Here is a 24,498-nt window from a genome sequence, read left to right as displayed (position 1 = left end):
CTTCAGAAACCCAAAGGGGGCATCTGTATAAGAACAGGTCTAAAGTGGGAACGGTTTCTCCTGCAGTGGAAGAAGATGGAGGCTGGATGTTCGACTTTCTATTCTTAAAGTGCTGGAAGGGATGGGAAGGGGTGTACATGGCTGCTGGAAAGGGATGCCACTGAGCTATTGAGCTACCGGAAAAGAAGCCTTACGTCCATTTCGGCCCCAAACATCACCATTACCGTCTCCATCCCCAACAAGCGCCTCTGTAGCTCCCCGACTTCTGCCGACTTCTGTTCCACTCTGTCTTCTTCTCTCTGAAGGGCCACATTACTCTGCTCTGCCTCTCGCTGATACTGGCTGAGTGTAACCTGTGATGTGTGTTGAAGGGCAGAAGAGAAAAGGCAAACACAGATAAGCCTCAGAAAGAGAACCTGGGGAGGCTCCAGAGCCCTGATGGGACAAAGGAAGCCACTATGGAGCACGCTGTCACTCCTATCTCCACCAGGACCACCGTGGAGAGTACCTGGCCCTCACACACAGTCCGTCAAGATCCCCTGGCTGACCCCTTCAATACCTCCACGGCCCTCCAGTGCTGACCAAGCTTAACCCAAAGCTGTGACTTCCCTGCTCATCAGAAGCACACAGCCCAGGAGACACACTTCTAGCCTGCCATTTCCCCGCATCTCTGCCTCCACACCAAGGCCAACACGGTGCCTGCACAGGTGCTGCAATGCAGCATGCAGAATCTGCCTAGCAGATGAGAAGTCTCACAGATATCCCTTCTAAACACCCTCCTAGCCCCGAGCAGGTTTTCAGGTTCGGCATGGCCCTGAGCACAGTGCGAGTTCACATCGCACAGACCTGGGGTCCTTCCACATTTCCAAAGAGCCACGGAATTCCTTTAGTCCAATACTCGCCCTGGCACAAACAAAGCTAGAGAATGCCAGGGCCCATGCTACCACCGGGAACTTCAGCATCCATTTCTCTGCTTCCCTTCACCCCAGACACCTCACCACTTGGTAAAAGAGGATCTAGATAACCTCTGGAGGACCTGGTGAATCAGAGGAGAGAAAGCCCAATGCGGAAGTGTGTGATGGGACCTGTCCACATAACTCACCTGCCCTAACCAAGAAAATTCACTGCAAATTCCTCCTGAGGCAGGCAGCCAGTAGACCAGGAGTCCATACTCCACGACAGGCGATACTTATGAAAATGGTCAGTCTTGCCCTTCATACCCCCAGGTTCAGAAAAGCAGACTGGACAAATAGTCTTCATCAGGACAGGTTAAGAAACACCCTCAAAAATGAGTATTAGCCCGAAACAGGCCATCTTCTTGAGCAGGAGCTTAGAAAAAGGGCTGTCTTCTCAGTACATAAGCACCACACTCAGACTGATGTATGCCAGAGCACAGATAACACAGCCATGATCTAAACCTCCAATGTCCATCACAGAATCACAAAGAGCAAAAACAAACCTACAAAAACCAACAGGCCCAGAGGGGGAAACCAAACAAATCAGACTTGTTTTCCAAATCTGTCACAGCGGCTTAGCCTGCCCTGTTCACGTAGGAGGAACCTGATCTAAGGGGCACCTGCTGTACTGGGTGAAGAACTATCCACTATCCCAAATTGGCTGCTAATGTCTCAGGCCGGCCTTGGGAGCAGCAGGCTCCATCACACCCTCAGAAATCACAAGCATGTCTGGAATGCCACAACTTCTCACGGCCTCCCAAGTCCTAAACCAGCTTAGGGCAACAGCTTCAGCCTCCTTTCCTTGTATTTCTTCCAGAGAATAGAGGAAATGGGTGGTCATCAACTGATACATAAATAACCAGATTATCTAAACTGGGTCACAGGACAGAGACTGGGAACTCCTTTATCAAAAGGCTGCTTTGCTCATAAACTGGTCTTAAAATCGCCCTAAGTCAAACTATGTTTAACAAGAAAGTCTACTTAGAAACCCAGCACTGAGAAACACTAAGTCTGTCTCCCTCTTCTAAACCCACTGTAGCAAGCGCTCGCAAACACACCCAACACGGTCGTTCATGAATCCGTCCAACAGAACCTGAACCCAGCTCTAAGGAAAGCTATGTCATGGCTCAGTTTCCTTAATCCCAAGGCAAATCATCATTCTCAGTGCTGTTCTCCTTCATCCTCCATCTTCTTCTCAAAAACCCCCGAGTTTAGGGTCAGTAGATGGCTCAGAAGGTAAAGGTGGCCACCATCGAGCCTGGAGACTTGAGTTTGATGCCAGGGATCTATGTCGTGGAAGGAAAGAACCAACTCCAGCAAAGAGAAACCCAACCTCCATGTATGCACTGTGACAACCACCCACCCACAATATAAAAAACAACTCTTTCTCTATGGAAAAGCTCCCAGTGTGCCTGAGGCAAACACAATCCTATCATACCGTATCTACCTGTGAGCAGTAACAGGTAACAGAAGAGAGACTGCACACAGAACAGACAGAGAGCTGCCCAGCGCACAGCATTCTACACCCCAAGGATTTTCCATGTTGAACCGAAGACTCGCACACTCTTACTAGAAAGGGGCTTTTCCTGTTCATAGATTTTGTATTTTTTTTAATCCTCTAAAACAATCTAGATTACTTGGGGGCAGGGGGGCTGATGAGATGGCTCAGCAGGGCAAACGTAGTTCAGTCCCCAGGACCCACACTGACTCCTGTAAGCGGTTCTCTGACCTCCATACGCACGCCAGGACAGCAAAGTGTCCTCTGCTCGCTGCACAAATGAACGGCTGGCTGACCAAACAGACACACACACACAACATTTTACAGAATCAACTACAGAGCCAGAAATGTTCCTCACTGGTACCATGCCTGCCTAGTGTGCATTCAGTCTCCAGGACACACACACACACACACACACACACACACACACACATCCAGCACTTGGGAAGGTAAAGAATCAGGAATTTTTCAAAGCCAACCTGGGCTACATGAGATTTGTCTCAAAAACAACAGTGGCTGGAGATAGCTCAACGGAGTAGAGACCTTGGTGCTCTTCCAGAGGACCCAGGCTCGATTCCCATCACCCATCTGGTAGCTCAGAACCATCTAGAACTCCAGTTCCAGGGGCTCTAATGCTCGCTTCTGACCTCCTCAAGCATCAGGCATGCATGTGGAACACACACACGCAGACAAAACAGCCATACACATAAAATAAAGAATCAACTATAACAATAATAAAGGTGGCAAAGGCCTGTGTGTCCATCATCCTGGCTATCTTTTTGACTACACAGACTTATACACTCAGCCTCCATTTATGAAAGACCTACCTTATGCCATGTATAAGCACTGGAGTTCTGGGAACAGGACAGCAACAGTCGCTGCCAACAAGAAGCCTCGGAAGCTGTAATTCTTATTATGGTACACACAGCAATGACTCTTGAGTTATCTGCAGCCCCCATCCGGGACTACTACTACACTTCTTTAGAACAGAGAATCAAGAGCCAACCTTCAAGGGCTAGCCATGTAGCCCTGAGGCAGAGCATTGCCTAACAAGCAGAAGGAAGGCATAAGCCTCAGCACAGCAGGGAAAGGAAAAGAAAAGACCTGACCTTTGAACTGCGGCCAGATGTGGACAGCAAACACTTTAACTAACATCCAGGGAAAGCAGAGGCAGACAGGAGGTGTGAGGGCTTCCAGATGTGGACAGCAAACACTTTAACTAACATCCAGGGAAAGCAGAGGCAGACAGGAGGTGAGCAAGGCTTCAAAGCATTGCATTGTTGGCTGTCGTCCACCCAGAGAAACAAACTCCATGCTGAGAAAGTCGCTGGCACTTCATCTAGGAGCCAGTCCTGAGGGCACCTTCTCTCCAGATCCCACATCTTACCTCGAAAGCCACACGGTCTGACTGGTGTCGCTGCTCGGCCTCCTGCAGCTTAGCAAGCAATTCCCGCACGGTCTTCTTCAAGCTCTCGACGTCTTCGCTCATGCAGGTGTCAGCCTAGAACAGGAACAGAGAAAGGAAAGGAAGCTGCCCATCTATGACTTGGTAAGAGAAGGCCGCCTTCCTGCCCAACGCTGGGATTTGCACCACCTGTAGGGACCACCCTGACAAAAGAATGAGCATCACACAGGGTCCACAAAAACATTCTCCCTTAACCCCTAAGGGACTTGGCCAGGCTCCAATCACTCAAGGATTTAGGATAGTCATTTTTAAACACATCAAGGGAATGGTTTCTTCTCAAACGCTTACTTTTTTTTTAACATGTATCTTGTATGTTGGGGTGGTGGTGTGTGTGTGGACCATTGAACACATACGGAGGTTGGAGGTGGTTCCCTCCTTCCTTCCTGTGGGTCTCAGAGACTTCAGGGCAGTGTTACTTGATCATCTCACTGGCTCAGGAATGACTTCTCAGAGGTGGGGGAAGGGTGCTGTCTTTATGGACATGCCTTCCTCCCTCCCGATTAGACTGCTTTGCTGTTGTTCTGACTTAAGGTCTCATTCTGCAGTCCAGGTTGATCTGGAACTCACCATATACAGGCCCAGTCTGACCTCAAATTTGTAGCAATCCGGCCTCAGCCTTCCTTGGCTAGGATTAAAGGTATGAACCAGTCCTGGATTCAGAGTAAAGCTCTCTGAGAACAAAGACCTTGCTCCCTTTCAGACTAGGCTCCCAAGGACAGCGGCTATTTGGCTCCCATCACACCGAGGGCAGCCCCAAAGCCCGAGGGCACACCTTTAGCCGTTGTCATGACTCACACGGAATCAGCATGGGAAGGGCTTATTGCTGCACAGGCAGGTTTAGAGAAAAGCGCGAAGCGCGTGGATCTGATGTGATGAAGAAAGGCGTTCTCACTGAGGTGACGGCTAGCTGTCCCTCCCAGACACACCCAGCCGTGGGCTGCTGGTGAGGCTGAGCAGGCGTGCAGGGTCTCGCTCTCACTTCTGCTGCACAACTCCTGAGTCTGGCAGACTCTCCCAGTCTTGCACACTAGCAAGCAGCAAGACCTTCATCCCAGCACAGAACTCTCAGCCGGGTGCAGGGAGGTATCCCCTGCCTTTTCATTCTTCCTGGCTCCTGCAGGCCTCCATTTCTAAGTGTGAGAGTGGGGAAGACTCCTCACCACACCCTGCCTCACGGGCTGTCTCCAGAGATGGCAAGGCAGTACCTGGTGGGGGTTGGAGCTTCTAAGAAGAATATAGGCAGCTATTGCTAGGTGTTACTATAATTATTACCAATAACTTATTTGTCAAATACGGTGACCCACGGGGAAGGAACAGTCTGGACATTAATTAAGTCACTTTGTCGAGTCCTTGCTAGCCTCACCAACAGGCTCCTGGGATACAACCTGGACACATTTACTTCAACTATCTTCTCAGAAGACCTTTTCAATGACATGGAGATTTTTTTACATTAATTAAAATATGTCAGAGGTTCAGCTCTGTAGCAGGCTGCTTGCTTAACATGTGTAAGAGGTTAAGTACTAGAGAGAGAAAGAAAGAGGGGGAGGAAGGGAGAAAGAGATTTTATTATGTAATACAATATAAAGCAACAATAAAAGGCAGTTATAAAACTACACATGAGAGGAACAAATAACAAACTAGGCTTCAAGCTGACATTGTTCTTCCTGCTTCGGTCTCCCATGTCGCTAGATTACAGGCATGTGCCATCATGTGCCATCATCATGTGCTATCATGTGCTATCATCATGTGCTATCATCATGTGCTATCATGTGCTATTATCATGTGCCATCATCATGTGCTATCATCATGTGCTATCATCATGTGTCATCATCATGTGCTATCATCATGTGCCATCATCATGTGCCATCATGTGCCATCATCATTGCCATCATCATGTGCCATCATGTGCCATCATCATGTGCTATCATCATGTGCCATCATCATGTGCCATCATGTGCCATGATCATGTGCTATCATGTGCCATCATCATGTGCTATCATGTGCCATCATCATGTGCTATCATGTGCCATCATGTGCTATCATCATGTGCCATCATCATTGCCATCATGTGCCATCATGTGTCATGCATGGCTCAACACATCAGATTTTCATATAGTAATACAAACAGATCCTAAAAACGCATTTTGAACAAAATTATTTAAGGGACATAAATCCATCATGTAAACTGAAATCACTTTACAGTAATTTTATTTAAAGTTATAAAATAAGTATCTTCTAGTTAGTGGGAAAAGAAGAAAAAACAGTACAATCAGCGAGAGGCCTCGATGGGCTTGATATACGGTGAGTAATTGATGAATGTGATTCATTTCTATACGCAAAGGCCAAAGAGCCCAACCCCCAAAAACTGTTCTTGGGGCTGGGTGTGCACTTTAGTGGTAGAGGCCATGACTGTTGAAGAGACCCAGGTTCAAGCCTCAGTATCAAACAGACAGAAGCCCCTAAAAACAGGACAAACAAAGAAAAGCCACCACCACAGAAACAGAAGCAAACAAGGAAATGCAGAGTGAGATGTAACTGAGTATTTGCATGACTGAGAAAGCAGAGAACGTTTCACGAAAGTGTAACTTTTCCCCTTTGGAGATGGGACTGGACAGAGAGACAAGAAAAGTGAAGGGTCAGGGGAAGAGAAAGAAACCCCATATTTCTGGAATCTGGCGGGGAGACAGAACTGTGAACACTGATAAAGCCAAGAGTGGTTAGACACACTGGCTTTCCTAAGAGGAGTTAAACAAAGATGCTAACAATAACAAATAAACTGAGCTCACTTTGGGAAAGAATGTTTGTAAACATGACCACATTATCACTCCTCTGTCATCCCAAACACCCACACAATATCCCTCATAAATCTCCTCACAGGAGAGAACCATCTCCTCCCAGCTGTCTTCTGACCTTCACACACATGTGGGGGCATTCACATGTTTGTGCACACACACACTCAAGTGCACACACACAACAAATAAATAAATAAATAAATAAATAAATAAATAAATAAATAAATGTTAAAAAAAACCCTATGTTTTAAACCACCTGACAATTTCATTAAAAGAAATTCTTTCAGACTAGAAATAAATCAGCTCATATATTTTTACTTAATTTTTAAACTTAAAACTTAAGTTTTACTTAGTCTTCAAACCGTGTTGTAAATTATGTACTTGGAGCAGTGTAATCTAGAAAGTCAGACGATCACAAACCGCCACTGTAGACACCTAAGTTGATGCCCCTCTAGTGAAGCCCATGTGTGGCCATTTTCCTGAGCTCTCCCTCTCTGGTGGCCCACATGGAATCTGAAACATGTACTATCCCTTACCTTTATTAATAAACTGCCAACTTTGCTTCACTCTGACCCGCCCTAGAGTTAAGTGTAGTCAAGAATCTGGCTTTCTTCCTCGTGGCAGTCCCTAAGGTGAGGTGAAGCCCTCAGGATGCTCACAGGCTACTGCTGCCACTGATGCAGAGACTAAAATTCTGAAAAATTTCTCCTTTTACTTTTCTGTTTCTGAATTCCCAGATTGTCTATAGTTAGCATATCTTATTGTGGTGGTTTGAATGTAACTGACCCCATAAGCTCATAGGAAGTGGCACTACTAGGAGGTGTGGCTTTGTGAGAGTGGGTGTGGCCTTGCTGGACGAAGTGTGTCACTGAGGGGAAGGTTTTGAGGGCTCATATATGCCCAAGACATGTCCAGTGCCTCAGTCCACTTCCTGTTGCCTTCTGATCAAGATGTAGCCAGTACCATGTCTGCCTGCAGGCCATGTTGATCATGGATTGAACCTCGGAAATTATAAGACACCACCTCAATTAAATGTTTTCCTTACAAAAGTTGCTGTGGTCATGGTGCCTCTTCATAGCAAGAGAAACCATAACTAAGACACAAGGTACAAGTCTCATTTTTTAAAAAGCACAGCAGCTGAGGAGAATGAAGCTTATGAAATAACATGGAAAAACTTAAATAAAACCAGATGGTGTGGTGCACACCTTTAATTCTAGCACTCAGGATGCAGAGGCAGGAGGATCTCTGTGAGTTCCAGGATTGCCTATCTACAGTGTGAGTTCCAAGGCCACTACACAGAGAAACCCTGTCTCAAAAACAAAAAACAACAACAAAAGGCTTAAATAAAAGCCAGGAGGCTGGGAAAGTGCCTCAGGAGTAAGAGCGCTTACACAGCATACAAGAGGAGAAGTGAACAGAAGTAATGTTTAACATGATCCTGGATTTGAGAAATATAGGTACATGTTTGCTTGTGCATGTACATCTGTGCATGCATTTAAATGAGTGTCTGTGCACAGAAAATAATGGTACTTATGCCCAGAAGTAATGGCGCATGCATGCCTTTACTCTTAGTACTTGGGAGGTAGAGGCAGGTGGATCTCTGTGAGTTCGAGGCCAGCCTGGTCTACAAGAGCTAGTTCCAGGACAGGCTCCAAAGCTACAGAGAAACCCTGTCTTGGGAAAAAAAGAAGAGAAAAGAAAGAAAAGAATGGTACTCAACTTTAGATAAATATCAGACTCACTTAAAAAAACATGATGCTCAGAGCTGGAAAGCTATTCCAGCTCAGAGGTTACGAGCACTGACTGCTCTTCAAGAGGTCATGAATTCAATTCCCAGCAACCACATGGTGGCTCAACCATCTAGGATGAGATATGGTGCCCTCTTCTGGTGTGTAAGTATACATGCAGCCAGAACACTGTATACATAATGAATAAATAAAATCTTAAAAAAAACAGAAACATGGGGGGCTGAAGAGATGGCTCAGCGGTTAAGAGCACTGGCAGCTCTTCCAAAGGTCCTGAGTTCAATTCCCAGCAACCATATGGTGGCTCACAACCATCTGTAATGAGATCTGGTGCCTTCTTCTGGTGTACAGGCATAAATGGAGGCAGAATGTTGTATACATAATAAATAAATCTTTAAAAAAAAAACCAGAAACATGATGCTGGCACTACGGAGATGGCTCAGCAGTTAAGAGATCCTCCTGATCTACCAGATGATCCAAGTTCAGTTCCCAGCACCCACATGATGGCTCAAAACTGTAACACTAAGTCCAGGGGAATCCAACAGCCTCCTCTGCTCTCCAGGGCACCAGGCACACATGTGGTATATATACACACATGCTTGCAAAACACTCATGAACATTTAAAAACAATTGCTCTACATCTCCAGGGATGGGACCCAGGCATCACCTCCTTTAAAGCTCGTAAGTCTCACCCAAGGGGCAGCCAAGCAAAGTCATCCTTTTGGAGGACCCGCCCACTCCAGTCTGCTGGCAGTGGCTACTCCTAAGCAGCCAGCTTGCAGAACTTCCACTTTTCCTGTCTCTGTTGTTAGATTTTTATACCAAATGAGGTATGAGGTGGAACAGCCGGGGGCAGGGAATGCTGTCTGCTGGTTAAACTCAGTTCACCACGGTCTCCCCTGCTACCTACCTCAGGTGGGCTGTTGTAGAGAGACGTGGGACCCTGACTGGCGCCATTTGGCTTTTCTAGTACCACCTGTGGAGAGAAGAAAAAAAATCCATATTAAAAACAATTGAGCAACCTGGCAAACAATTCTGATGCATTACATTTCTAAGATGTCAAACCCTACAGAGCAGTGAGGAGGCCCAGAGTCTACAGAGCAGTGAGGAGGCTCAGGGTCTACAGAGCAGTGAGGAGGCTCAGTCTACAGAGCAGTGAGGAGATTCACAGTCTACAGAGCAGTGAGGAGGCTCAGGGTCACTTGCCACCAAACCACCCAAGTTCAGTCCCCAGAAACACCTGGCAGGAGAGAACTGACTCCAGAAATTTGTCCCGACATCCACATGTGTGTCATGGCATGAGTGCATGCATACACACACATACACACACTCAACACATGTGCAGGTTCACATGCAAAATAAATGTAAAAATATTCTTTTTATCTTTTATGGAAGAGAAGGGAAAGGGAGAAGGGAAAGAAATAGGAAAAAGAAGAGAAAGAGGGAGCCTAGGAGGGGAAAGATTCCTAGTGCTCCAAGGCAAACAGAAAGTAGAGGGTGGGCTGCAAGATGGCCTTGAGAGGGATCTGTAACCTGTAGGGTGGGTGAGACAGACCATAGGCTAAAGCCTGCACAGACTGGAAAAGGTCTGAGGTGCATCCCTCCCAGGAACAGAAGCCGCTGCTTGCCACGCACACTGAGGTTTCCTTTCCATGGAGATTCTGACAAGTTTTGACAAAGACTAACCAAGAGAGGAAAAGCTTTTGCTACTGCTCATCACATGATCTCAACAAGGGGCCTGGGATTGGGGTCTAGCTCTGACTGTGCACAAAAATTCTGGAGGCACTCGACAAGGTACCTCCCACCAGCCAGGTGTGACATCAGGCCTCGATGGTGCTACCTTCAGCCAAAAAAAAAAAAGGGAAATCTGGAAACATCCAGTCCAGCCCATGAAATCAGTGGAGACAAGGAGCCCTTTTGGCACCAGCGGCTCAGAACAGGGAGGGGGCTGCTGCTGGAGAAAGATCATCTGACCCAAACTCAGGTCTCAGGAGCTCAAGAGGAGCTTGCTCTGCTTCTGAGGCCACTCCTGTTCTGGAGCTTTGAGAAAGCTGGATAGCAGATTCCCACACTACTCTCCCAGAGAAGATTTACAGTGTTTGCTCCTAGATTACTGATGTCTCTGCTTCCTACATCTTGGTTAGGCTAAGGATACAGGGACAGGATGGAGTCTCCTAGCCCAGCGTTGAGATAACTGCATACACAAATAGCAGACTGGATCAAGACTTCCACTTTGGGACTGGAGAGAGCCACAAGTCCCAGCACCCCCATGGCAGCTCATAACCACCTGTGACTTCAGTCCCAGGGATCTGACACTCTTGGCCTTCCAGAACACTGGGTGAAGACATGGTGCACATACACACAGACAGGCAAAGACTCACACACATAAAATAAAAATAATAAATGTTAGTTGGGTGTGGTAGTTCACACCTTTAATCCCAGCATTTGGGAGCCAGAGGCTAGAGGATCTCTGTGAGTTCCAGGCCATCTTGGTCTACATAGTGAGTTCTAAGACAGCTAGGGCTGCATAGAAAAATCTTGTCTCAAAATAAAAAATAAAATAAAAAAATACAGAAAATATATATATATATATATATATATATATATATATATATATATTCCATTTCTACTTAGGCTCACCCAAATTTGGCAAGAGCAACTTACAAGAAGTTTGGATACCTAGGATATCCAAGGCTACATGCTGGAGCCCTATTTCTTTCTTTTTTTTTAATATTTATTTATTTATTTATTATGTATACAATATTCTGTCTGTGTGCATGTCTGCAGGCCAGAAGAGGGCACCAGACCTCTTTATAGATGGTTGTGAGCCACCATGTGGTTGCCAGGAATTGAACTCAGAACCTTTGGAAAAGCAGGCAACGCTCTTAACCACTGAGCCATCTCTCCAGCCCTGGAGCCCTATTTCTGTGAGTTCTCAGGAAGCCGGAGCCTCTCTGCGCTCTCCCTTCCTGGTCATGCCCGAGAGTCAGCACCATTCCCAAGTACCTGGATCTCCTGCCGCTGTAGAGGGTCTCCTGGACTCCTGTCAAGCTTGCTACTTATATCCTCCCGGAGCTTCTGCAGGCAGTTCCTGGCCTGGGGAAAAGAAGGCCAAGACACTTGAGGCTCAGGGCAGAGAAAGCAAACCTTTGGGTCACATCCCCGACCCATACTACTTCAGTCTGACATTGTGACACACAGTGGCTGCAGACAGGAATTGTGCTTGGGTGAGGTGACAACCCAGTCTCTCCAGTGCAAGCAACAAGATAAATTAACTCCTCCCCTGGCAGCACTGGCATGCTGGCTGAAGAGATAAATAAGATGCGCAGTGTGGAATCCAGTGGTGAGTGCTAAGGAGGAGACCAGCCAGGCAGGGGCTGGGAAACACTGGGGAAGGTGGCGGACCACACAGCCAAATAGCCATACAGTTGGCCTGGTGCAGGATACTTGATTATTTGTTGATTAATGGATTAGATCTAAAGGTCAAGAATGCTATTTGATAGCACTTAGGAAACAGAGGCCTGCATAAAGAGTTCCAGGACAGCCAGGGCTCCACAGAGATCCTGTCTCAGGAAACAAATAACAAGTAGAAATAAATAAATACTATATAGACACAGGAGGCCATGGGCACTGCAGTGACACAAAAGGAGCAGAAATAAAAGGGAGCCCCCCAGATTTTAGGCTCAGGGACTCTAGGTATTCCCTCCCTCCCCCCTTCCCTCCCTTCCAGGAATGGGGCCGCACCTCCTGGATGTACTGGACCTCACTCTTCAGCTGGTCGATGTTCTTCTCGTGGATCATCTTGTCTCCAGGCCTCCCTTTCAGGTACACCTGCAATGAGGACGGCACTGTTTAGCTAAGAAACACGCAGCCGCACTCCCAGGAGGAAGGAGCACTGTGAGCACCAGCTTACCCGGAGACAAATTGGTGACTCAGCTCAGAAGAGTTGGAAATGCATTCCCACTACTCTGTGTAGGCAGAGCTGGGGACCAGACTCAGGTCTTCATACACGCTAGACAAGCACTACCAACTCAGCTACAGCCAGCCCCAAAATGTAGTGCTCTTGGACCTATTTAATCTGCTTCTAGGAATTTATCCTAACAACAAAGTCAGCTAAACGACACACAACCATAGCACCACACACTCAACCATACCATGTGACTTGATGGAAAAGTGGCCGGAAGGATGCACGCTGAGCCAGTCACGCAGTCCCCACGAAAAGAGGTCTGGGGAAGAACTGAAGGCTCTGCTCGGCACAGCCTTTTCCAGCAGTGAAAAACAGCTCTGACCGCTAGCGTACGTACACTCAGTGGCATTTATGCTCAGCCAAGTATTAGACATGGATACAAAAGAAAAACAGACAAAATGTGCAACAATGGATAATGAATTCAGTAAGTCATAGCGTTTAGTGGAATATTATGCTGCCATTAAAATGCTGATAGGTCTAGACACAGAAGGCGTTACAATGTGTCATTCAGTGTGGGCAGAGGAGGAGATGATGGAACAGCGCGTACTAACATTCTCTTTTTTTAAGAGATACATGTATATATCGAGGAGGGTATACAGTAAGATGTTTACAACGGTTATCCTGCTAGACTATGAGGTAGCTTCGTCTTCCTCAAGAGGCATGCAATTACTCTGGGTAAGGAAAATAAAGTAATTAAAGGCATTCCGTTTGGAAGGGAAGAAGTGAAGCAATGCCTATTTGCAGATGACATAACCTAGCGTAGAGAACTGTCTAAAATCCCCAGGGAACGCCGTAGCTAGAGCGGCGAGGCTGAAGGACACCACCTCAATGTACAAACAGGTTGTCTTGCTATATCCTAGCAGTCAGCAATCCAAAGATGAAACCTTGGCAGGGGCTGGAGAGTGGTGGCTCAATAGTTAGGAGCATTTCTCTGAAACCATGAGGACAAGATTCAGATTCCAGCCCCAGGTAGCACACTGGCTTGCTTCCCCATAAGTGCTGTGACCCCAGCTTCAAGTGAGGCAGAGACGGAAAGGTCTCCAGGGCTCAGGAGCTTCCAGGGTAGCTGAGAAAGGACAGGCCTCGGGGGAAAAGGCCAACAGTGACAGAAGACACTCCAAGGCCTCTTTGGCTTTTGCACATGCACACAGCACACATGTACACACAAATAAATAAATATAGTAATAAACAAAATTCCATTTGCAGCTGGCTGTGGCAGCACACACTTGTAATTCTAGCACCTGAGAGGTTGAGGCAGGAGTTCCAGGCTAGTCCAAACTACAAAGTGAAATCCTATCTTAAAAATAAAAATAGGGAGCCGGGCGGTGGTGGCGCACGCCTTTAATCCCAGCACTTGGGAGGCAGAGGCAGGCGGATCTCTGGGAGTTCGAGGCCAGCCTGGTCTACAAGAACTAGTGCCAGGACAGGAACCAAAGCCACAGAGAAACCCTGTCTCGAAAAACCAAAATAAGTAAATAAATAAATAAAAATAGGGGGCTGGAGAGATGGCTCAGAGATTAAGAGCACTGACTGCTCTTCCAGAGGTTCTGAGTTCAATTCCCAGCAACCACATGGTGGCTCACAGCCATCTGTAATGAGATCTGGTTCCCTCTTCTGGCATACAAGCATACATGGAAGGAATGTTTTATATATATAATAAATAAATAAGTAAAAAAAAGAAAAAATAAATGGTTTAATAAATAAATAAATAAATAAATAAATAAATAAATAAATAAATAAAATAGGGGTGCTGAAGAGATGGTTCAGAGGTAAAGAGCACTGGCTCAACTCTATATTATGTTCTAAAGTTATTTTTAATTTTTTTTTTTTTTGGTTTTTCGAGACAGGGTTTCTCTGTGGCTTTGGAACCTGTCCTGGAACTAGCTCTGTAGACCAGGCTGGTCTCGAACTCACAGAGATCCACCTGCTTCTGCCTTCCGAGTGCTGGGATTAAAGGCGTGCGCCACCACCGCCTGGCTCTATTTTTAATTTTTTAAATGCATTTTTAATTTAAAAGCTATTTATCTATTTATATATGCATTGGAGTTTTGCCAGCAAGCATGTCTGTCTGTACATCACATGTGCCTGGTACCCTGCAAGGTATTAGATTCCCTGACATGGAAGTTACAGACAATTGTAAGCTACCATGCAGGTTCTGGGACTCAAACCTGGGTCCTTGGGAAGAGCACCCTATGCTTTTAACCTCTAAGCCAGTTCCCTAGCCACACATCTTTAAACTTTTAATTATGTGTATTATGTATATCTGTATAGGAAACTGTTGTGAGAAATTTGTTTGCACTGAAACTCTGCGATTGCCCATAAAGTTTACTTTGAACCAGAGTGCAAAGTTAGCCACCAGCTGACCAGAATTAGCCATTGGAGAACCCAGGACACATATAGGAGACACAGGAAGTAGAAGGGAGTGGCTTAAAAGATTCACAGGCCCTGTTGGATCAGAGAAGGAGAGAAAGAGGAGGCCACTGGTCCCTTCTCTACCAATCAGGTTTTTAGCCCGATATTTAACTCCCGAGTTTTTATTAATAATAGAACAATGTAAGTCTGGAGACTGTGCACATGAGTGTAGTTGCCCGCGGAGGCCAGAAGAGGGCATCAGATTCCCTGGTGAGGAGTAACAGGCAGTTTTGAGTCACCTGACATGGGTGCTGAGAACCCAACTCAGGTCCTATACAAGCACAGCAAGTGCTTTTAACCACTGAGTCAACTCCCCAGCCTCTAATAAAGTTATTTTTAAAAAAGAAGGAAAACTGTTCATGCCCATGCCTGGGGCCAGGCTCGGTCAAAGCCACTGCAAGGGTGTATTCTGGTGGTAGAACCACTGCAGGAGATGACCAGAAGCTAGCTAGCATCTTCCTGATCTCTCCAGCCGGTATATGAGCTGTCAATCACATACCTGCAGGATGGGGGAGCAGAGAGGAAAAGGGGACGTGAACAACGCTCACCTTAATGATCTCCTCGTGCCCATCATGGGATTCCACCAGTTCTGAAGCCAGGGCATGCCCAGAGGAGCGATCAGACACCATGGCGTAAGTCTTCCTGCCCGCCTGCCAGAGAGACAGAAGTGACTCAGAAACCACACAGCAACCAGGACCTTCTGCCCTCAACCCACACAGAGACCTACAGGAAGCTTCAGTCTGATTTCTTTGCCCCCCAAGAGCAGCCATACAGCAACAGGGACAGGGCAGGGGACGTTAGTAGAAAACTTGGGTTAGCTTTTATTTTAGAGGGGCCTCCCACTTCCCAAAGCACAAGGCTGAGTGAGCTGGGTGTGTCTGCAGGAGATGCTCGCAGGCTTGCAGCAACAGATGTGGCTCCAGGCAACACCAGGGTGAAGGAAGGGTCAGGAGCAATGAAGAACTGGCTGAGAGGAGGCCTCACCCCAGCAGACACCGTGATACCTTCTGGGCTATGTGCTCAAGTTCGTCTCCTGTCAGTTCACCCTGCAGGGCCAGCCTGAGAATGTCCACACTGCCCTAGTAATGACAACAGCAACAGAGACCCCTTAGTGGAGAGCCTGCCGCCAGCTAAGGTGGACTCTCTGGCAGGCCTTGACAAAGACAAGTCCAGAGAAATGCTCTAGGCTTGTCCAGTATCAGGTCTCCCTGGGTGCTGGCATGTCTCTAACCTGAGAAAGACTATAGGCACATGGTTCCACAGATCACAGGAGCATAGGGTATTGATTCTCCTTCCCCAGAGAACAGAGAAATTATCCCCAGACTATCATCTCCAAGCCAAAAGTCTTGCTTGCTTGTTTGTTCAGAGATTGGGTCTCATCCTGTCCAGGACAGCCTTGAACTGCTGATTTTCCTGCCCCACTTCCCCTGTGCTGAGATTACAGATGTACACCAATGCACTCTGCTCTTGAACCCAGAACTTCAACCCCTGATAAACAGCCAGAAACTTTTGAAGCCTAGGATATCCTTCTGAAACCAAACAATAAGTCAGACCCTGAATCTCAATTTGGGAGTGGACACACACACACATGTACATACACAAACATACATAAAGACCCACACGCGCACACACATATATACGCACACATATACACACGCACACACACAGACACACACTCACACACAATTTCAGCACTTAACAGGCAGAGGCAGGAAGATCGTCAATTCGAGGCTAGCCTAGAGTACACGAGTGAGACATTTCCAAAAAAAACAAAACAAGCAAACAGCAAACAAAGAAACAAAAACCTGAATACAACCAAGCCTCTATTAGCCATATGGAAATGATCCAAATTACAGAAGGCAAGATAGCAGGCATTTACTCTGAGATCAGAGTAATTTCAAAGGACGAAGGCGACTTTGCTAACTCAGGGTAGATTAAACACCTGTGAGGACAACTAAAAACCTCAGAGAGGAAAACAAAAGTGAGAGAAAAGCAGGCGGCTAGAAATTTAGGATGCACGGGGACTTAGCCACTCTGGGCCTCAGTTCAAATGGGGAAAGACAAGGGGCTGACAGTCAGAGGGAGACAGCATGAGGGTGTAGAATAGAGATGGAAACTTCTATTCTCTTCCTTTCTGATTTTCCTGCAGTGCTGGGATGGAACCCAGGCTACTTGCCCATGTTAGACTCCACCCAGCTACACCACAGACCCCAAGAGAAGATGGGGGTGCTGGGCATCCCAAGGAGGAAAGCGACCTTGAGCTAGTGCCAGGAGGCACAAACAGCTAGATCTGCATTTGAGGCCAGACTGGTCTACATAGCAAGCTTCAGGCCACAGAGGTAGAGGGTAAGACCCTGTCTCAAAATAAATAAATTAAATTAAACCAATATGAAAAACAACAAAGAAGCAGACACATCAAGACGGCTCTGCAGGTAAAGGCCTTCTGCCACCAAGCCTGGTGACCATGACAAATGGAAAAAAAAAAGATTAAGAGTGTAGTTTATAGTGTTGTGTGTGTGCAGGTCGAAGCCCAGGGTTAACATCAGGTATTTTCCTCGCCCCTCTCTCGTCTGGCAAGGTCTTACTACATAGCCCTGGCTGTCTTGAAACTCACTATTTAGAGCGGGCTGTCCTTGAACTCACAGGGATCTGCCTAAATCCACTTTATTTCTTGAGACAAAGTTACTCACTGAACCTGAGCTCACCAATTTGGCTAGGTTGGAAAGCCAGCAAAGCGCTCCCACATCCTCCTGTCTCTGTCCTAGTATTGAGATTACAGCACGTGCTGCCACCAAGAGTCGGACTCGGGTCCTCAAGATTGCACTTTACCCCAGCCCCAGAAGTTTGTTTGCTTAGAAAGGATTTCTTCATTTTTATTTTATGTGAATAAGTGCTTTTCTTGCAGATATGGAAGCATTTGTGTGCAATGCCCTTGGGGGCCAGAAGAGGGCACCAAACCATCCGGACAGTTGAGTCTCCATGTGGGTGGTGGGAACCAAAGCCAGGCCCTCTGTAAGACCAGCCAGTGCTCTTAGACTCTGAGCATCTCTCCTGCCTCCCTGCCCACTCTCACCACAAAAATGGTAACTGTGTGAGGCCATGCATATGCTGCTTAGCTAGATCGCATTGTTCCACACTAAACACATACTTCAAATAATACAATTTTATCTGCTCTTTTTAAAAAGGTGTGTTAGGTGTTGTGGCACATACCTTTTTGAGACTAGTTCTCATTATGTAACCTAGAATTTGCTGTGCAGACCAAGCTGGCCTTGGCCTCAGAGATCTGCCTGTCTTTGTACTAGGATTAGAGGCATGCACCACCAATCTTAGTCAAGAAAATTAAGACAATTGTTAGGTACATGTTAATCTTAGCAGTTAGTAAGGAGGAGAGTGGACTGTAAACTGTGATGGTTCTAATTAGGGTCTAATCAGCTTGACACAATCCAGAATCACCTGGGAAAGGAGGCTCAATGAGAAACTGTCTAGATTAAGCCAGGCAATGGTGGCATATGCCTTTGGTCCCAGCACTCAGGAGGCAGAGGCAAGAAGATCTCTGAATTTGAGGCCAGCCTGGTCTTCAAAGTGAGTTCTACAATAGCCAGGGATACACAGAGAAGCCTTGTTTCAAAGAAGCCCAAAACAACGAGAACAGCAACGCTATGGTACTTATGTGCTGGAGAAGAAGCCACCTTGGTAGGATGCTGACTAGGACGGATAAAGTTCCAAGTCAGTTTTCAACACTTCATAAGACCTGGTAGGGTTGCGGACACCTGTAATCCTAGCACCCGAGAAGTAGAGGCAAGAGGATCACAAGCTCAACCCTGGGCTACACAGTAAAATCTTGTTTCAAACGACCCCCTACCAAAAGATAATGAAACAGATATCCCTAAAATCCCCATAGCTATCAAAAGAAAAAACTAATACTATGAACAACTTTAAATATAAATTTGATCATTTATAATAAATAGACCAATTCCTAAAGTAGAGAAAAAGAACATCTATCACTACAAGTCACTCACTCGCAAATGAATAGAGACTGTAGCTCATAAGGAAATCAGGTTTGTAGTCTGAACTCTCCAGGCCTGGCCGGCTCCACTGACTCAGCTCATGGACTGGAGAGGCAGTGCCAGTTCTATGCAATCTCACCCAGAGAATGGAAGACTGTTTTGCTGTGGGAGCTCTTTCTGCTCCTTCAGCCAATAGCCTTTAAGATACCAGTCCACATAGGTGTGTCTCTTATACTGTAAATGCAGCTGTAAAGCATGCCCTTGCTCTCTGACAGGAATCTTAAAGGCTACTGGCTGAAGGAGGGGAAGGAGCTCCCACAGCACTGTTCACTTGATGAAGCTAGTGTAACTGAGTACAGACAAAGACGGAAATCGATGTGCATGCGTGCGTGGGGGGGAGATACAAACACACAACACAGGATGACTTACACACACCAGTATCTTTCAAAAATATAATTTATTCCCTAATATTCTGTTATAGGCAGGAAAGAATATGAAGAGGCATTTTACTAATGAAGGGATACAGATGGTAAATAAGTACATATAAATAATTGTAAGCACATGTAAATTAAGATCACACTGAGCACCACTACATACCCGCCAGAATTACTGAACTAGCACCCATTTTGACAGTACATATACTAAAATTGGAACAGGGCCCGTGAGGTGGCTCAGGGGTAAGGGTGCTTGCTGCCAAGCCTGAAGGCCCGAGTTCAGTCTCCAGCACTCACATGGTAGAGACAAAGAAACCACTCTAGCAAGCTGATCTCTGTATTTGCATACAGTGTGGCATATCTGTGCACAGACTCATACAAAATCTCAAGTTCAAGGCCAGCCTGGACTACAATAAGACTGTGTCTCAATATAACAAGGGAAAAATCCTTAAGAGTTATGGAAGATCTTGTCTGGCATGGTCAAGGCCTTGCATCCAATCTCCAGCATCACCCACTCCCCAAAGCCTCCCTTCAACAGGCAAGTTGTTACATTTGGTGGGTTTTTGCTTATTAAAAAAAACTTAACCAGCACTCGGGAGGCAGAGGCAGGCAGATCTCTGTGAGTTCGAGACCAGCCTGGTCTACAGAGCTAGTTCCAGGACAGGCTCCAAAGCTACACAGAGAAACCCTGTCTCAAAAAACCAAAAAAAAAAAAAAAAAACCAACTTAAGTTATGGGTATGGGTGTCATACCTGCCCTACATCTGCGCACCATGTGCATGCCCAGTGACCAAGGAGGCCAGAAGAGGCTGTTGGGTCTCCGTGAACAGGACTTACAGGTGATTGAGAGCCACCATGTGGGTGCTGGGAATCAAACCCAGGTCCTCTGGAAGAGCAGCCAGTGTTCTAACTGCTGAGCTGTCTCCCTAGCCCTGTGAACTGCTAATTTTGTAAATCCATTAAATTAGAACATTACTTCGCAATAAAAGGGGACAAGTACTGATACCTATACTAGCAATCTCCAGAGAATTATGAGTAGGAACAAAAACAATAAAAAGGTAGATGCCATACAACTCCATTTATGTAATATTCTCGAATGAACAGGAAAGAAATGAAGACACCCTCTCTCTGTAAGCAGCCTGAGGTGACCTATGAAAATGGTTCACTACTTTCTTGACCCAGAAAACCCTACACAATTATACAATTCAAGAGTTTTAAATCTTTGAATTCCCTTTTTTTTTTTTTTTTTTTTTGGTTTTTCGAGACAGGGTTTCTCTGTAGCTTTAGAGCCTGTCCTGGCACTAGCTCTTGTAGACCAGGCTGGCCTCGAACTCACAGAGATCCGCCTGCCTCTGCCTCCCAAGTGCTGGGATTAAAGATGTGTGCCACCACCGCCTGGCTTTATATTCACTTTAAGAACATCCATGTAACTGCCCAGGCCATCCAGGGTTTGTATATCAGAAAGCCACGGAGACTACGTCCCACCAAAAGCCGTCATTTTAAAGGAGCAGCGTGTGCTGGTCTGGCAGCAGATGGCAGAGTCAGCAGATGTGCACAGGACAAACAGTGGAGCTGGCCAGCGTCGGTGGCTAAAACACTGCTGAGTGTCTCCCAGGCTTACAAACAGAGCAGTGCACCACTTAGGGTCAGCTGTGGATTCTCCAGCCACTGAGCACACCAGGTGTGCTCCAGCAAAGCACCCACTACCAGAACTCACGAGCATACTAATCCATACATGAGCTCCCGACACAGGGGTGACCCCTCGCTGAAAAGGAACAACCGTTTCTAAGCCAGAAAAGGAGACTGCACAAAAGAAAAAGAATTCCTAGAAGAAACAGAAGCTACAAATGTTACAGCCTTGGAATAAATTCAGCACAAAATAAATGCATAAAAGAAAAAGAAAGAAAGACCAGATTAAATATTGCTGGGAGCGAATGGGAGGGTGGGGCAAAGGGGCAGGGTGACTCCGAGGCAACAGCGATGGCAGAGATGCCTGTGTGAGCAGGGAAGCTCAGGTGGTTTCCACGTCCGTATCCTGCAATACAGTGTACTGGGGTCTGAGCTGAGGGATACGGATAGGGAATCCTATCTATTTTTTATATTTATTTTTTATTTTATGTGCATTGGGGTTTTGCCTGCATGTATGTCTCTGTGAGGGTGTCAGATCTTAGAGTTACAGACAGTTGTGAGCTGCCATGTGGGTGATGGGGATTGAACCCAGGTCCTCCGGGAGAGCAGTCAGCCCCCCATCATCTATTTTTTTAAGGCAGGACCTCACCTGGTGGCCTACTCTGTCTTTGAACTTGTAGTCCTGTTGCCTCAGCCAAAACTGTATTTAATGCTCACTAACACTCTATTTAATGGATAAACCAATTTATTCAAACCAACCCCTATGTAGGTTGTCAGTTTACAGTTTATTCTCTATCTCTGTCTCTCTCTCTCTCTCTCTCTCACACACACACACACATAAACACAAACAGGTTTTTTTTTTTTTAAGAAAATATTAGGGCTGGAGAGAAGGCTCAGTGGTTAAAAGCACTGGTTTGGTTCTTAGCACGCACATGGCAGCTCACAACCACTCGTACATAACTCTAGTTCCAGGGATCCAAGGCCTTCTTCTGGCCTCCATGGTAGTCATTCAGATACATGGTACAATACATACACATACGTACACACACACATATATATATATATATATATACACACACACACACACATACATAAACACGCACAGTCAGAACACATATGCATGCTATAAAGTAAGTAAGCCATAAAGAAATCTTTATTTGATAGATCAAAATGATCTGTAACAGTCCCTGGGTCACTCTTCCATCTCCTTACAGAAGAGGAATAGCATTCGGGACAGTTGCAACGATACCCCGCCCCACCTCAATCTCTTTGGAGAATTCCTACTCAGCCTTCAAGGCTCAACTTGAAAGTTAGGGTTTTATTTCAGTTGGCAGAATGCTTGCCTACCATGCACGAGGCCCCGGGTTCGATTCCCAGCACCACATACACCCGGTGTAAAGCATTTGTAACTCCAGCATTTGGAGGGGCTGAACAGAGTAAGATTAGAAGTTCAAGGTCAACTACACAGTAAACCCAAGGCCGAGCTGGGCCACATGAGACTCTGTCTTTAAAATAAAATAAAATTAATTAATAGGCTGGGTGAGATGGGCGTATGTCTTTAACTTTTGTTTTGTTTTTTAGAGACAGGGTTTCTCTGTGTGGCCCTGGCTGCCCTGGAACTTGCTCTGTAGATACATGGTACAATACATACACATACGTACACACATATATATATACACACACACACACACAGCTGTCCTCCAACTCAGAGGTACTCCTGCTTCTGCCCTCCCCCCGCCACCCCAAGTGCTGAGAAAAAAGGCATGCATTAGCACTGCCTGGCCTACATTTTTATTTTTAATCATTTTTAATTTTTATCTAATGTTATGGATGAGTGTTTTGCCTACATGTATATATCATCTGTATGTAGTGCCCAAGCAGGCCAAAAAAGGGTGTCAGATCCTCTGGAACTGTAATTACAGAGGCTGGCGATCGGCTATGTGGGTGATAAGAATCAAGCCCAGGTTCTCTAGAAGTGCTCCTAACTACAGAGCCATCTTTCTAGACTGGGTACCAGTTGGAATCCCAGTACTCAGGAAGCAGAGGCAAACAGATCTCTGTGAGTTTAAAGTGAGCATTCCAGGTCATCCAAAGCTGTAGAGTAAAACCTTGTCTCAAAAATTAAAATGAACTGGGTGGTGGTAGCACATGCCTTTAATCCCAGCACTCAGGAGGCAGAGGCAGGTGGATCTCTCTGAGTTCGAGGCCAGCCTGGTCTACAGAGCTAGTTCCAGGAGAGGCTCCAAAGCTACAGAGAAACCCTGTCTCGAAAAACCAAAAATAAATAAAATATAAATTTAGAATAAAATAACCACAGAAGGGGCAGCAGAATGTAGCACCAGGACTGGGAGGAAGCTGTGAGGTGCTGTCTTCAGGACACGACAAGGCCTTTGTGCTCATGAACGCCCTGCAACCACAAGATCAGTCAGCAATCCACCAGGCAGCAGGCAGTACTACTCAGGCTCACTAATCTGCAGGATGGGGGCTTGAAGGTAGGGGGAGAAGGCTGGAGAGATGGATGGCTCAGAGGTTAGAGCACTGGCTGCTCTTCCAGAGGACACAGTTAAATTCCCAGCACCTACATGGCAGCTCATAACTGTCTATAAGTCCAGTTCCGGGGGAAACTGACACCCTCACACAGACATTCATGCAGACAAAACACCAATGCACATCAAATAAAAAGAAAACATAATAAAAGAGTGGGGGAAGACCATGTTAGGTCTTATTTATATAACCCTTTTATACCCTTTTCTTCGCTCCTCTTCTCTCAGAGACCTTGAATACATGAACAGCTGATTAGGCAGTGACCGGCTCAGAGTACCTGATGTGAAGACACATTGAGAGAATTCAGGTGATCCAGCCAGGGATCTTCCCAAATCCCTTTCTTTTGAGAAACACAGACCCCTTACCTTCACCCTCACCCCCAACAGAGTTTCTCTGTGGAGCCCTGCCAGTCTTGGAACTCACTCTGTAGACCAGGCTGGCCTTGAACTCTGAGATCCACCTGCCTCTGCTTCCCAAGTGCTGGGATTAAAAGTGTTCACCACCACTACCTGGCCAGACTCTCTGATCTGGAGAAAGCAGTCAGGCACACTAGACAAAGTCAACAGAGAATGGCGGAGGAGTATCATGAGAAAGATCAGCAACTGCCCAGGAAGGCAGGCCTAAGAAGAAAACGGCCCGTGGATATACAAAGGATGCTCAGTTGGGCACACCTGCAATCCAGAAAAGCAGTGGGGTCAGGGCCAGCCTGGCTACATAATGAGACTCAAAGCACAAGGGAAGGGGTGTGCTAGAGAGGTGGCTCAGAGGTTAGAGCACTGGCTGCTCCTGGTTCAGTTCCCAGCACCCTCAGAGGGGCTCACAAATGTCTATAATCTCACTTCCAGGGCATCCGACACCCTCTTCTGACCTCCATAGGTACTGCAAGCATGTGGTATACAGTCTACACATACAGGCAAAACACCTACTTACATAAAATAAAACAAAAATTTTAGAAAATGTTAAACTACAAAAAGGCCACAAAGCAGTTCACACTTATGATCCTGTGATGGTCTGAATAAGTGTGATTCCCACAGTGTCTGAATGCTTGGC

The 24,498-nt window shown here is 46.3% G+C and overlaps 1 protein-coding gene across 2 annotated transcripts in view; it reads right to left on the bottom strand.

The window, feature by feature from the left end:
* The window catches only part of Tuft1 (tuftelin 1), a 43,627-nt gene that overhangs the window by 8,188 nt on the left and 10,941 nt on the right, over window positions 1-24,498 (bottom strand). Inside the window, exons 2-8 of one of the 2 annotated variants that reach the window (XM_050124560.1) lie at window positions 15,840-15,914; window positions 15,384-15,485; window positions 12,201-12,287; window positions 11,463-11,552; window positions 9,367-9,432; window positions 3,842-3,955; window positions 225-353 (exon numbers count right to left, since the gene is read on the bottom strand). In XM_050124560.1, the coding sequence (XP_049980517.1) occupies window positions 225-353; window positions 3,842-3,955; window positions 9,367-9,432; window positions 11,463-11,552; window positions 12,201-12,287; window positions 15,384-15,485; window positions 15,840-15,914 (663 nt within the window). The remainder of the gene's footprint in view (window positions 1-224; window positions 354-3,841; window positions 3,956-9,366; window positions 9,433-11,462; window positions 11,553-12,200; window positions 12,288-15,383; window positions 15,486-15,839; window positions 15,915-24,498) is intronic. The other variant, XM_050124561.1, reaches the window with a different exon arrangement.

The sequence above is a fragment of the Alexandromys fortis genome, unplaced genomic scaffold (genome assembly GCF_014885135.2).
Source record: "Alexandromys fortis isolate MF-2015 unplaced genomic scaffold, M_Fortis_MF-2015_v1.1 scaffold_218, whole genome shotgun sequence".
In the NCBI taxonomy this organism is placed as follows: domain Eukaryota; kingdom Metazoa; phylum Chordata; class Mammalia; order Rodentia; family Cricetidae; genus Alexandromys; species Alexandromys fortis.
This window is presented reverse-complemented; position numbering and strand designations above follow the sequence as displayed.